Below are 13,964 nucleotides of genomic sequence, written 5' to 3'. Positions count from 1 at the left end.
CATCAATGATATGAGGGATCATCAGTTACCAGTTTGGAACCTTAATTCTCCACATTTATTCCACATAGTTTCCCTCTAAACCCACTGTAAAGTCTTTAAGTTCCTAGGTGGAAGAACATTAAGCCTCAAAAACTTCCCTAAAGGTGTTTTTTGAGAAATCATTTCAGAGAGAAGTTACTTCATCCTGGTTGGAATGAATCATCTGTTCCAAGTCCCCAAACCTCAGAACCTCTGGCTAGCAGTGTGGGGTTCAGAGTGTGGTTGTGGCAGCTGTACCTTTGGTGGTATGTGGCGAAGGGCATGCATCTGGTTTAAAGATGTTTGACTCTAGTGTGGAAATCTGGCTGTTGCACATGCCCTGACACTAATTATATGGTAATCAAATCCCTCTGGCTTTCAGTACCAAACAAGACTGGCTCGAAGAACTAGAAGAATGTGAACCAATAGTGCCTGCAAGCTCGGTGCCTGTGACTTGCAACTAGCTACATGGTCATTTTGGCAGTGACTTTGCACAACCTGTGGTTAGTTTATCCTTCTGTAAAAGTAAGCTAGTCTGCTTTTCCTTCTGACCCCTGCCACTGGTAATGTCTAGAGGTTGGTTCTATTGTTACATTTTTTGCTGTCTTTTTGGAAGCGACAGTCAGGTCTACTTATTTGAAACAGAAAATTTATTGTGTGATTTGCTTCTGGTTCATTCTTTTCCCATGGCATTGTGGGAAGGTTGCAACCTGGCTTTGCTATTATAATGATGGCTTAAAAAATGATGGCTACATGTTGGCTGGGGTCCTAGGTATGGGGCATGTGGACTACCCACTCAACTATATCATGTCTCTGCATAGATGTTTGGATTACTACCAGATTTTGAAGGGAGAAGAAAACTGCCAATGCCCCAGCTTGTGGGGGGAATGACTAGAACCTGACCCATGGCTGTCTGAGTCAAAGTCAGTGATTTTTATTTTATTTTATTTTTTTAAATCCAGTGCTCTTAATTTGGGGTCTTATTCTCAATCAAGTTTTTACAACTTTCACTGTTGAATTATCCCTTTATGTCCTCTTGAAAGTCAGAAAGTGAAATAGTTTTATGTTTATATGTAATTGACCAGAGTTTTATATATATTGCTCTAGGAATCCCTGAATCCCAACAAACATTTATAGCACTATTATATTATTCAAAATTATTCATATCTCTTTAAAAAAGCTCACAATTATTACAGCAATTGTTATAGATTCCTCTTGGTCTCTCTAGCAACCTTACTTTTGGAGTAGCTGCCACACTGGTTGTTCAATGGTGGGCATCTGGCTCAAGCTAGCCCTGGTCTGCCATCTACCCTGTGTGTTTTCAGTTTGGAAGAAGTTGTTGAAAACAAGTCACATGCTTTTCTCAGAGATTTTTGTTATGTTCCATGTCCTCCTTTTCTTGCCTGCAGTTTTTCAAATGTAGGAATACTCTGCTATATTTTTCCTGTGCTCCCCTTTGATTTAAGGCAGGCCAAACCGATTTCTTTTGCTTTTAACCCAAAGAATGTTAACTAACCTAACACTTTCAAGTATGTGAGTTATTTTGGGGAAAATTATTAGACAAATGAAAGTGGGACTTAGGAAGGCTACAGTAATGCGCCTATCTCTCATCACCCTAAAAACTGTTCCCTTTTCTTCCTTTCTCTTTCTTCCCTTTCTCCTTCTTCTCATTTTATTACCATTATCATCATCATCATTATTGCGTGTGTGCATGAGTGTGAGTGTGTACATAAGCATGGGGCATGCCATGATGAATGTTTGTGTGTAGGTCAGAGGCTAACATTTGGGAGCCAGTTCTCTTCTTCTGCCTTGTTGAGACAGTCTTTTGTTTCTGTCATGCTCCATGCTCCAGTCTGACCCTCAAGCTTCCAGCCAATTCTCCTATCCATACATTCCATCTCCCTGTAGGAGTACTGAAATTACCAACGTGTCCTACTGTATCTGGCTTTTTTTTTCACGTGGGTTTTGGTGGTGGAACTCATGCTTGTTCAAGGATCACTTTTACCTGATAAGCCATTTCACCATTCCCCCATGCCCCATCATTTTTAACAGCTTCTTTGAGATATACTTGACATACTATAAAATTTACAGTTCAATATTGTACAATTCAGGGATTTTTAAAGTGTATTCACAGCATTTGTAAAATAGCAATAATTATCCAAATAAAAATGTAGCATTCTCTCCCTACCTGTATCTTTAGTAGTCACTTTCTGTCTTCCATACACCTAGCAATGGTCATTTGTTGTCTTGTTCTTGTCTGCTGACATTACATTCTTATGATATATTGGCCACACTCCTTTTCATGGGGTGTATACATTACTTTTCTCATTGCTAAGACAAAATACCCACAACAGCAGCTTAAGGAAGAAAAGTCTGTTTGCTCAAAGTTTAAGAGGTCATTCAGCCCTATCATGGTGGCCCATGGCAGACGAATGGGCAGCTGCTGGTCACATTACTTCTAGAGTCAGGAAGCAGAGAGAGAGAGAGAGAGAGAGAGAGAGAGAGAGAGAGAGAGAGAGAGAGAGAGAGAGAGAGAGATGAATGCTGGTGTTCAGATTCCAGATTCTGGGCCATGGAATGGTGCCACCATCATATGCAGGGTCAGTCTTTACGCTCAGTTAAACCTCTCTGGGAATGCCCTTACAGATGCTAAGAGGCTTGTCTTCTTGGTGAGTCTAAGTCCCTTCAAGTAGACAATCAGTATTAAAGGTCACATGGGGTATGGTTCATTTTTTTATTTCATTCATTCATGTTCTCTTTTTCTCTACATATACATACATATCTGCATGCATATTCATTAAATATTTAGACATTTTGGGGAAACAATGGTAAGTATCCTACCTTCATACCAAAGAAAAGGATACTGGCCTTCAATTCTAATGCATTAATAAAATGGAAAGCTCTTATAGAGTTTAAATTCTTAGGCTACTTGTAAATCAGTATGTTCACATTTTTCTAGGACATTATTCAAGTCATAATCTGAAGAAGTTTCAACATTGACTCTTCATGGTTTTTCTAGTCACTTAAAATTCTACCAAGACAACAGATAGGCACACAGAAATGCTGTTGAAAGGCAGGATAAGATGAATAAAAGAGCGAATGTTAAGTGTAGTATTGACATTTCTGATTATTTTTTTGAAAGCTCCCCTCAGATTATCTTTTAATAACAATGAGAAAAATAACAGTGAAGAATTAAATTTAATATAGTTCTATATTTCCTAAAATAAATGAGTATATACAATCACATATCTTATATAATTGTTTTTTAATTATATGTTTTATAATTATATTTACATTTACATAAGTTAAACTGGTAGAATTTCTTCTTTGACTGGGAAAAGAATCTTGGCACACATGCATATCAAATAGTAGACAGCTCAGTAGTGCTTGTGAAAGAACAGATGGCCCACCTCATGTGCTTTGTGTTGTAGTCCCAATGTTGGGGGTACTATTTACAGTTTACTTAAGCTTAATCAGTCACACAAACTGGTTTTGAGGCCCTTAGGGCTCTACCACCTTTCTGTGTTCATGTGTGATTTCCATTCACATTTTTATTAGCAAATGAGCTTTGGTTAAAGAAATAGTAATGTTGAAAATGTTTCTCAAAGCTTCACATGTTTACAGATGTTCCAGGGTTCATGCCATTATTGCAGACTCTGATTCAGTTGGTGTGAGGTAGGGCTGGGAGCTACTAGCTAATGTTGCTGGTTCAAGGACTCTAAGTGATACAATGCCTGTCCTTTCCTATCCCAGGGGTGGAATGACCCAACAAGCAGTGAGAGAAGCAGTGTGGGAGAAAGAGAGAAGCAGGTGGTCCTCAGGGAGAAACTCTTCTCATTACAATATTGAGTAGAAGAGAGTAGAGTTTAGCTAGGGTATCCATGTAGCACAGGGTAGGTAGTATTACTATTTGTCCAGACATTGAAATTAATTGAGATAAACTTTTTACCTATTCTAAAAATATTTAGGTGTTTGGCTGTTTGTTAAATGAACATGTTGTGTGGTGGTGAAGAGAACATAACAGGAAAAAGAGGCAATAAAGATTTTTAAGTGCCCTCTAAAAAGATTTGCTAAACAATTAAATTTAACGGCTGTCCTATGACTCTGTGTGACTTGGACTGTTAATATTGTAAGTTGTTTTCTTTTTTTTAAACTATCAGTACTAGATTACACATTTGAGGTTATTTCTTCAAACTCACTTAAAAAAACACAACATATAGACACACACATACAGATACAGACACATGCACATACACATTCATATACACATACACACATAGAAATCCCACATAAACCCAAGATCAGAACCATACTATGTTAGAAAAAGACCTTTATGGCAAAAAAGCAAAAAAAAAAAAAAAAGCCTAGTCAAAGCATTATGAGAAAAAAACCCATTGAGTTAAAACCCATTGGATTAGTTTTGTGTTGTCCATCTACTGCTGTGCCCAACTTCTTAAACTTCAATTGTTCTTTTAAACTTATGTCAGGTTGGGAAGTGTTGACAGTAGGGGATGCTATTGTCCTATAGTTGCTTATATATTATGGATAATATGAGAAAAATAACCTGACCTTCAAAACAGGAATGGTTGGTATTCTTGAGAACCCCTTGTAGAATTATATGCAGGCCAGTTAATGAGAAATCAATTACACCCATTCTTTGAGTTGGTCTTACAACAACTGTTTCCTGTTTTCCCTTATTTAAGAAAATGCCAAAGTGCTTAGTGTATTGTTTCCACTCTTACATTTGTTTGATGATTGAAAATTTATGTTCAGTAGGCCCATCTCTGTTTCTTGCTTAAATGGAGAGAGGAAAAGAGATTTTCAAATTCTGGGCCTCTAGCCATCACTATCTCAAAAATAATGGCACCATTCCTTATGTGCCAGACCCCATGCCTCGTGTTTTATGGGAACCACTGTGCTTACTCAACAGGCATGTCATGCAGTCTTCACATGAACTCTGCAAGTTAGTTAAAATGATTGCCTTTTATTTGTGGATGAAGAGTTGATACTTAGAGTGCTCTAGTCATTTGTTGAAAGCAACATAGGATGTAATGAGTAGGTAGATTTGGTAATCAAAATTCTGCTCTTTTTCACTGCTCTCTGAAGGCCAGACAAGATTAGTGAGTATTTTTAGCCGAACATATAACTAGTTAGATGCAAAACTCTAGTTAGAACACAAGTCCTTGAATCTAAGTTCAGTGTAATATTCCAGTGGCATGCCACCTCAGTATTGGTGTGTAATGAAAATCAGAACTCCTTACTTATGAAGACAAACTTCCTCATGTATTCTGTCCTTAGTCTTATTAACCATGGCGACATGACACATGCCCACAAAAGTGGTTTCTGCAATCATCAGTGACACCACATCTGTGTAAGGAGCCCAGGGTCTTGCTGCCTTTGAAAGTCACCAGTTGGTGTGACTTGTCCAGCTTCCTTTGCTTTCTCATAGGGTATTCTACTTGAAGGGAGAGGGCCTGGCCCTGTTTCTATGAATACTCTTTTCTTCATACCCTTCTCAGCACACCAGCCCTTCCACTAGCATGCACATGTGTTTCTAGCTGGTCTGTTGTTTGTCTTTTTACATACATGGCTTAACCCAGGGAAGGTTTGGGGTCACGGTGAGTGTTATACATCCTGTACATGGGATTACAGAGAAAGGGATAAGAGAACCTGCCCTAAAAATTTGATTAGAGACAAACTGGAAAATGATTAATGAGAAAATAAAGTCACAAGAGAAGCAGAGCAGGCTAAGTGGTCTGCAGAGAGATTCTGTTTCCTTTGAAAGAGTTATGCTTAATCCTTGCCTGAGAAGGAGTATGGATTTATTAAAAAAAAAAGAGAGAAGAAATTTCAAGACTTCTGGGTATAAGCCAATTCATATTTTTATATAGCTTGGAGACAGTTTTTGTAGCAATGGAACCCTAAACTGCTTTACAGTGCAAAAACTTTATCATTTTTTGGTTTTTTCCCCCACAGTGTGGAAAAGAGCTTAAGGTCACAAATTTTTATAGAATCTGCCAGGAACTCATATTTTCCATGTTTGGGGATAAGACACAGTAGATTCTAAACATCTGGCCAGTCCCTATTTAAATAATTGTGTGTTCCATGCACATCATACATATATAATTATATTTTCATTCTATTTACCTTTTTGTATTTTAGACATTCTGAAATCTGGATTAGATTCTGACTCCAGTAGCTATTGGAAGTTGGCCTTCTAAACATTGGCTCAGGCAAAGTGTATGTCTCTCTTCCTCATTTTTCCATATAAACTCGAGTATGGTTTGGGTTCTTGTATTTTCATTGTTCTTTTTTCTTTATAAAAATGAACTGAATCTGGGAGCTTATGGGAGTTGTGTAAAATGAAGTTCTGTGATTTTTTTTTTTTTTTGGAGCTAGGAGACTTTAGAGTTGGCTGGAGAAAACCTCAAGTTTAGACACTGGCCTATATCTATTAATGATGTGACTGCAGTGAAATCCTCCAAGCCAGCCCAATTTATCCTCTTGTGAAGTGGACAAAGGTTTGGCAGCTTCAGAACAGCACTGTAGATGGATGAGCTGGCAAACATGAGTGAGGCATTTGAGTTCTGGGGGATGGAACGGGACAGAGTGAAGGACACTATTCCTCTACTAACCACAGAGAGGACTGGAAGCCTGGCCTGCCCCCACATTGTGGCCTTGCACTGACTAATTGGTGGGACAGTTTCCTCTCATTCTCTCATCTTTCTTTTTATATCTCACTCACTGTTATGTGCACCATGGAATAGTGCCGTGCTGTTCAGTATAAGGAAATTAACCACTGTGCTTGAGAAAGTATTTTGTGTGTGAATATTTGAGACTGTAAAAAGAAGAGATAAGTCCATTTTACTGATAAAGTAACCATTCCTCCCAGAACAGCCTCCATGTAAACATATTATCAGCTTACAGAATGTTGTTCCAGGGAAACTACATTGGGAAACAGGATCAAACACAATCTGGTAAAAACACAAGGACACTTGATGTTTTGGTGACTTGTTAATGAAGTGTAACCAATTACTGGTGTTTGCCTTTTGGCTGTACTGTACTGTCATCAGTATTGTAGGCTGAGAATTCATTTTCACTCAGGTCCTGTCTGGAGGAAAATGGAGTCTCAATGACTCTCCTGAATAATACTGTGAGGTTCACACAATTACTTCCATTTAACAGTAGGCCAAACTATGGCTTAGTAAAAGATCCAAGTTAGCTTGGGAGAAGCCCTGGTAATTGGAAAAATCTCAGTCAATTTGTCTTAAAGCCTACAACTTTCTCCTAGAACTGTGCTTGGACAATGTTAGCATGAGAAGAGAGGTAAGACTTCCTAGCCAAACATCACTCTATGAGATCTTATCTTCCCCCACCCCCACTTTTATAGGTTGGCTTCCCATCTTAATGCTAGATGTCAACATGCTTCTACCCCAGGGCCCACATATGTCCAAGTGCCTTGGTCCTAGCCTCTAACTCAACAATAGAGGATGTTTGGGAGGATATGGAGACTGACCTTGCTGGTATATGGAGAGTATGGCCTAGTTCACACTTGTTGCGGAAGGAACATTTTCTCTGAACACAAAGACATAAGGTAGGCTATTCATCACCAGTTTACAGATGAGGAGTGACATTCAGGCTAAGAAGCACATTCTATATCACACAGCTAGGACTTGGTGCAGACAAGATTAGAACCTGCTCCAGAATCTAGGCCACTATATACTACATTATCTTCTTCCTTTATGTGAGTGGGTGATGTGAAGGTCAGAAGAGAGTGTTGGAGTCCTGGGAGCTGGAGTTATAGTTGTGAGCTGCCAGATGTGGGTGCTGTGCTGGGAATAGAGCTTGAGTTCTCTGGAAGAGCCTCCTCTTAAGCACTGAGCCTTCTTCCTCTTTCCTTCCTTCCTTCCTTCCTTCCTTCCTTCCTTCCTTCCTTCCTTCCTTCCTTTTTCCTTCCCACCCTTCCTTCCCTTCTCATTCCCTCCCTTCCTCCCTCCCTCCCCCGTCTCTTTTGTTCCTTCTCTTTTTGAGACAAGTTCTCACTATAGCTCTGGCTGGTCTGGTACTTGCTATGTAGACCAGGCTGGCCTTAGATTCTTAGAGATCTGTATGCCTCTGCCTCAGGCCTGATTTTTCTTGCTTTTTTTTTTTTTTTTTTTTTTTTGCTCTTGTCAAATTTATGTGATTGTATTGTAGGCAATAGTCTTTTGGCATTTTATGAATAACACATTTTCTCATTTTATGGCTTGTTTTTTCACTCTATATTGTCTTTGTGTAACAAAAATTTCTGATTTTAATATTGTCAAATTTACCTATCTTATTTTTCTGGCTATGTTCTTTTTTTCCTGTTAGTAGGATAGTATTTTTCTCATTTCTTACAATTTATAGATTCTTTTGATGTTCCTAAGTTTATAACCACATAGTACAGTTGGTAATGTTTGAGTTATAACCCTTTTAGTTCTTCTAATACTCAGTTTCTTGTCATGTTGTTTTGACTCAAGCCTCCAGGAGAATGTTGTCTAGGTGGTGCTGACAGTTGGCATGGCTTCATTTCATTTTAATGGAAATTCTTCTCACGCTTTTAGTAGATATTCATTCCATGTATACAGTGGGCATACACTTTAGGAATGGTTCTTTTTATTCCTAGTTTGCTTAGATTTAAACAAACAAAAAACAAACAAACAAACACGGATTACTATGTCTTTAGCTGATGATGTATTTTTTCTTCTTTTCTCTGTTGCTGTGTTTTACATTAAAAGTTTGTTTGAGACTGAATTACTTTGTAAATTTTTTTTTCTAAAAGAAGTGCAGCTAGGTTGTTATACATTCTGTATTTCTTTTATATGTCTGACTTTTTTTCTGAGCAGTACTCATGGTCTGGGTGTGAAGCTGGGTTATTAGTTACTTTCTTTATGTAGCTGTTGTATCATGTTAGTCAAGTCTCAAGGGATGAATGGAGAGAGTCTCCAAAAGAGTATGCAAATTAGAATCATCTGGGTTTCTTAAAGGAAAGAATTTTAAACCATGGATCCTATTCAATAGTGGCAGAACTTGCCAGGCTCTTTATTTCTTCTAGAAGAAGATGGTGGAAGATACTTTTCTAGTCATTGTCTCTTTCATCAACATTTGCAATTTTTTGTCCAAAGTTAGTTTTTTGCATGCTGTCTCCTGCATATCCCTGTGTGTTGTGCTTTTTGACCTGATTATCATATTTTTTCAAAGAACCAATAGCTCTATGGATTATCTCTATTGGGCCTTCGTCCACTCATCCCCTGATTAATCTTAACTCATCTATGAGGCAGTGTCTCTTCTGTGGCTTTACTTCTTGTCTACAGGAACTGTAGACATGAGCTATTTCTTCTTCCTCTTGTTTTACATTTTATGAGTCTGAGAGAGAGAGAAGGTAAATAAATATATGCTGAATGGATAAGTGGCCCTTTCTCCTTCCCTTAAACCCAGCACCTATGCATTGTCTTTGTTATTCCACCCAGGAACAAGATAAGCATTAGACTGAGTCCTCCTTTTTAGTTATGAAAACAGTAGACAAGGGTGATAGACAACTTGCCCACCCAAGGACAATTCCTTTACTGTTACCTTGCCAGTGTTGACACCTGTGATCAGAACATTTCTGCAGATTTGTTTTTGGAAACTCCTTCTGGCTTATTTATGAATCTTGTAAAAAACAAAAAAACATACAAAAAAAACCCATTATTTTTTGTTGCTCCCAAGAAAAACAGTTTCCATTTTTCATCATCTTGATTAATCATATTTTTTTTTCCAAATTAACTTGGATCAACTCAGAAACTCACACCACCATGAAAGGACAAAGATGTACTAGGGTAAAGCACATTTAAGTGATCAGAAGACAGTAGCTAAAGCACACCCCAAGAGCAGGACTAAAAGTTGTCCCTACCCCAGTACAATCTTTTTTGATTGGTTTAGAGATGGGGCCTTGGTGGGAAAAGATTATATGGCCCTGTGGTGTTAGTTCATACTTTCTGTGACAGCTTTATTGAGGTAAAACTTATTTATCATACAGTTTACCCCCCCCCAAGTACAAATTGCAGTTTTTATATAGTCACAGAGCTGTACAACTCACAGCACCATATAGCTTGAGATTGTGTCCATCTCACCAGAAGAAACATCGTAGTTCTCAGTAGTCACACACCCTTCATTTCCTACCATCGTTTATTTATCTCAGCCTATGAATTTGCTTATCTGGATATTGTATAAGTGGAATCACATTATTTGTGGTCTTTTGTGATTGACTTCTTTTATGCTGACATAATAATTTTCACAGTCATATCACCCCTTTGTATGGCTAAATAATATTTCATTTACTGGATACATCACAAATATGCACTGACTAATTGATTGATATATGGATTATTTGTACTTTTTGGCCAATGTAAACAACACTGCTATGAATATCTGTTTATAAACAGGCTGATTAAATAGATAAATAAAATTTAGTGTATCTCTATAATGAAATAAAATTCAGTTATAGAAAGTAATAGAATACTGATACTTGCTAAGATTGTTATTAAACTCTGAGTGCATATGAAACCAAAGAAACTACTTATTTCATGATTTTACTGAAAAAATGTCTTTCATAGGCAAATTTTTAGAGACAGAAAGATTACTGGCTCCCAGGGCTTTGGTATTGGAAAAGAAATAGGAAGTAGATTGCTAAAAGGTACAGAGTTCCTTTCTGTGCTGTTTAAACAGGATAAAAAGTGTGTTGTTGGTTGCATAGCTTTATGAATAAAAGACCCTGAAACTTAACTTTTATAAGGTTGTGATGTATCACAAAGCAATCAGTAATCTATGTCAGTATGTAGCATCCAGTACCCTTGGAGGCACTGTGGCACTCAGCTAGGAACCCCTCTAGGAAGTTCTCATTCCCAAGTATGAAGGTGAAATACAAACTCCTACAGTGTAATCAGTGTGCCATACTGTGCTAGTTTTCTGGATGCAGGCCACATTCAGAAAGATCTCAGTACCTTCTGGTGTCAGCCACAGGACTTCAGACAATTCAAATGTCGCCTGCTCCAATATTTATATAGCTCAGATACAGTATTGTCTGTGCCTTGCAACACCATGAGTCCCTGTGGACGGGAGTCCTGCCCTACGTCCTGCTTGATTCCTCTGTTTAACATTGTGGTCTGGTTCATAGGCAGGATTATGTGTCTGTGAATGAATGAGTAACTGCTATTTTTGAAGCCTCCTGGTATGTCCCTGGGCAAAAACCATCTCCAGGCTTGTGGCTGCCTCCTCTGAACAGTCTGAGGTTGGTCTGGAAAGGAAGGCATGAATTCCCCAACTGACTTCATTCAAGGGATTCTTTTTCCCAACTGTTAACTGCTTTCTCTGGTGCTCTCCACTGTGGTGACTGGAAACAATGTTTGGGTACTCCAGAGTGTTGTGATTTCCTCTCTGCTAAGATAGCCAAAAATTGTGGGTTGGGTCAGAGAGAGAGAGAGGGGGAAACAAAAGGCTATTGAAATAAGTCTTAATTGGCTTTTCTTTCTCCTTTCTTTTTCTTTTTGAGTTGACCCAGCATCAATGCTCTGAACTGTGTGTAGCTTATGGGTGTTGGCTTAATGAGAATTTTTTTCTTTTTTTCTGTGAAGGTACTCTATGTTGATTAAGTTCTTTCTGTTGAATATCCTTTGCTTGCACTGAACTTTTATTTATGTTGATTTTTTGCTTCGTTTTTTTTTCATTTCCCATGCTGTTCAGTTACTGGATGCCAGAAGAACCAAGGTTTGTCCACTCTTTGCAGCTTGTTTGTTTTGCGCTGCATAGCCTCACCTCGTGTGTTTGAATGTGCTGTCTGTGTCTCCATTTATTCCCTTTTGCTTGCAGTAATCCTGTTTACTAAACCTGTTCACAGCTTTATTTGTAAAAAAATAAAGTCCTTGTTTGTGTCTACTCGTATTGGATGCTATTATTTTCATTTTTAAATGGATCTTCATTTATCATGGAAAATAATGGATAAAGAACATCTTAGGAAACAAGGAATACTGAGTCTGGAGTGTTGTGGGCCTAAGAAGGTGTTTCATGAAAGTTTCCCCTCTAACCCTCTCCGTTTATGATGTATAATTTCCCATGTGGTTGACACTAATACACCGTTTCTGTGTGTGTGTACATTTCTCTTCTCCTAAGACATTCAGAAAGCATCACTGAATTAATTACCCTCTCCATGTGCTGTCCCATGCTTCTGAAGTCACCGTGGAGGACTTCATAGCTGGCCCCTGGACCTCATGATTAACATTCCATCCTCATGGTGTGGTAGCGGCGGATAGCACGTGGCCTGTTTACTGACTTGCCTCCTTTCTCCTCTCCTGCTCCATATTTCTCACTATAGCACCTGCAGTTGACCATCCAGGCCCTTCAGGATGAGCTGCGGACCCAGAGAGACCTCAACCACCTCCTGCAGCAAGAGAGTGGCAACCGAGGAGCGGAGCACTTCACCATCGAGCTGACTGAGGAGAATTTCCGCAGGCTCCAAGCTGAGCACGACAGACAGGCCAAGGAGCTGTTCCTTCTGCGGAAGACATTGGAAGAAATGGAGCTGAGAATCGAAACACAGAAACAGACTCTCAATGCCCGAGATGAGTCCATTAAAAAGCTCCTGGAGATGCTGCAGAGTAAAGGGTTACCATCCAAAAGCCTTGAGGATGACAATGAGCGCACCCGGCGGATGGCAGAGGCTGAGTCTCAGGTCAGCCACTTGGAAGTGATTTTAGATCAGAAGGAGAAGGAAAACATCCACCTGAGAGAGGTAAGAGCATTGGGTCAGCTTCCCAAAGCCTTGCTTAGGTTCTGAGATGTTATTCAGGTATTTCACAGGTTGGAAACGTCTATAGTTTCAACCTCAATCCCCTTGTCATTGGCTCCCTGATCTACTCTGCCCAAGGCTGTTAAGGTAGAATTTGGTGTGTGCCTTCTTCTGCACTCATCACATGGGTGTTAGGTTATTATTCAAGCTTGAACATCACACAGTAACTCTAATGTCATTTATGCTCACTTTTCCACAGGTGGCTATGGTTTGGGTGGCTTTTGGGAGTAGGTCTGTTTAAGTTTGGTTGCTGGTCAAATATCTCTCTAAAGAAATAAAACAAATAGGTGATTAGAAATCAGGGACAGAGTTTATGGAAAGGAAAACACAAGTGTGTTTTTGAGAAGAATGGTAAAATGTACAAAGCAACTCTGAACATTTAGGTTTAAGATAATCCTCGTCTGCGTTTACATTTGTCCAGAACAGACTGTTCCAGGGTTTCTGAGTAAGTGTTTCATCCTTAGTGTATTAAATCATTTGAAGTCATCCGGAAGCAGTTTCTCTGGCTGGCCACCACCACTGAATGTTGAGATGCTGGGATATCTGAGAATTTATGGTTAGTTAAAACCTAGAAAAAAATGTGGGTGTCAGCCAGGGTTTGAAATTGTTAACACAGTTTTCTTGCTACTGTGGTTGTAGAGATGGATATAAAAGCACCATGTAGGCAAAACTGCTAAAGGGAGACACATACCACACAGCAAATTACAAGCCTTAGATACATCTTCAAAACACAGGCAGTGCTAAATACTAATTTCAGAGTAGACTAGATTTCTTGGTATTGAATACCTGCTTAGATGGGCAGCTGCCTTGAGAGAACCTTGTGTGATGTTAAGAATGTGTGGCTTCCTTGCTGAGATTTGCTAAGATACCAGTGTTCCCATAAGGTTTCTCTAATATTGTTTGTATTTGCTTGGAATATTTTAGCAGACTTTGGTATGTTCAAACCTAATGTCCTCTACTCTTAATCTCCCTTGCTTTATTTCCATGAGGTCTTAGCCACATATTTTGGAAACCACATGGCTTGGTTTTATATTAAGATACTTAAAGAGGTGTTTTGTTGGCCTGCTCTTTCCATTTGAATTCCAAGAGTGTGAATGTGGCG

General features: G+C 38.9%; 1 protein-coding gene across 1 annotated transcript in view; it reads left to right on the top strand.

Annotated features, from left to right (window-relative positions):
* The window catches only part of Erc2 (ELKS/RAB6-interacting/CAST family member 2), a 673,320-nt gene that overhangs the window by 103,752 nt on the left and 555,604 nt on the right, over positions 1 to 13,964 (top strand). Inside the window, exons 2-3 of the mRNA XM_035453246.1 lie at positions 11,761 to 11,784; positions 12,389 to 12,805. Coding sequence (XP_035309137.1) covers positions 11,761 to 11,784; positions 12,389 to 12,805 — 441 coding nt within the window. The remainder of the gene's footprint in view (positions 1 to 11,760; positions 11,785 to 12,388; positions 12,806 to 13,964) is intronic.

This window comes from Cricetulus griseus (assembly GCF_003668045.3).
Source record: "Cricetulus griseus strain 17A/GY chromosome 1 unlocalized genomic scaffold, alternate assembly CriGri-PICRH-1.0 chr1_1, whole genome shotgun sequence".
Lineage (NCBI taxonomy): Eukaryota > Metazoa > Chordata > Mammalia > Rodentia > Cricetidae > Cricetulus > Cricetulus griseus.
This window is presented reverse-complemented; position numbering and strand designations above follow the sequence as displayed.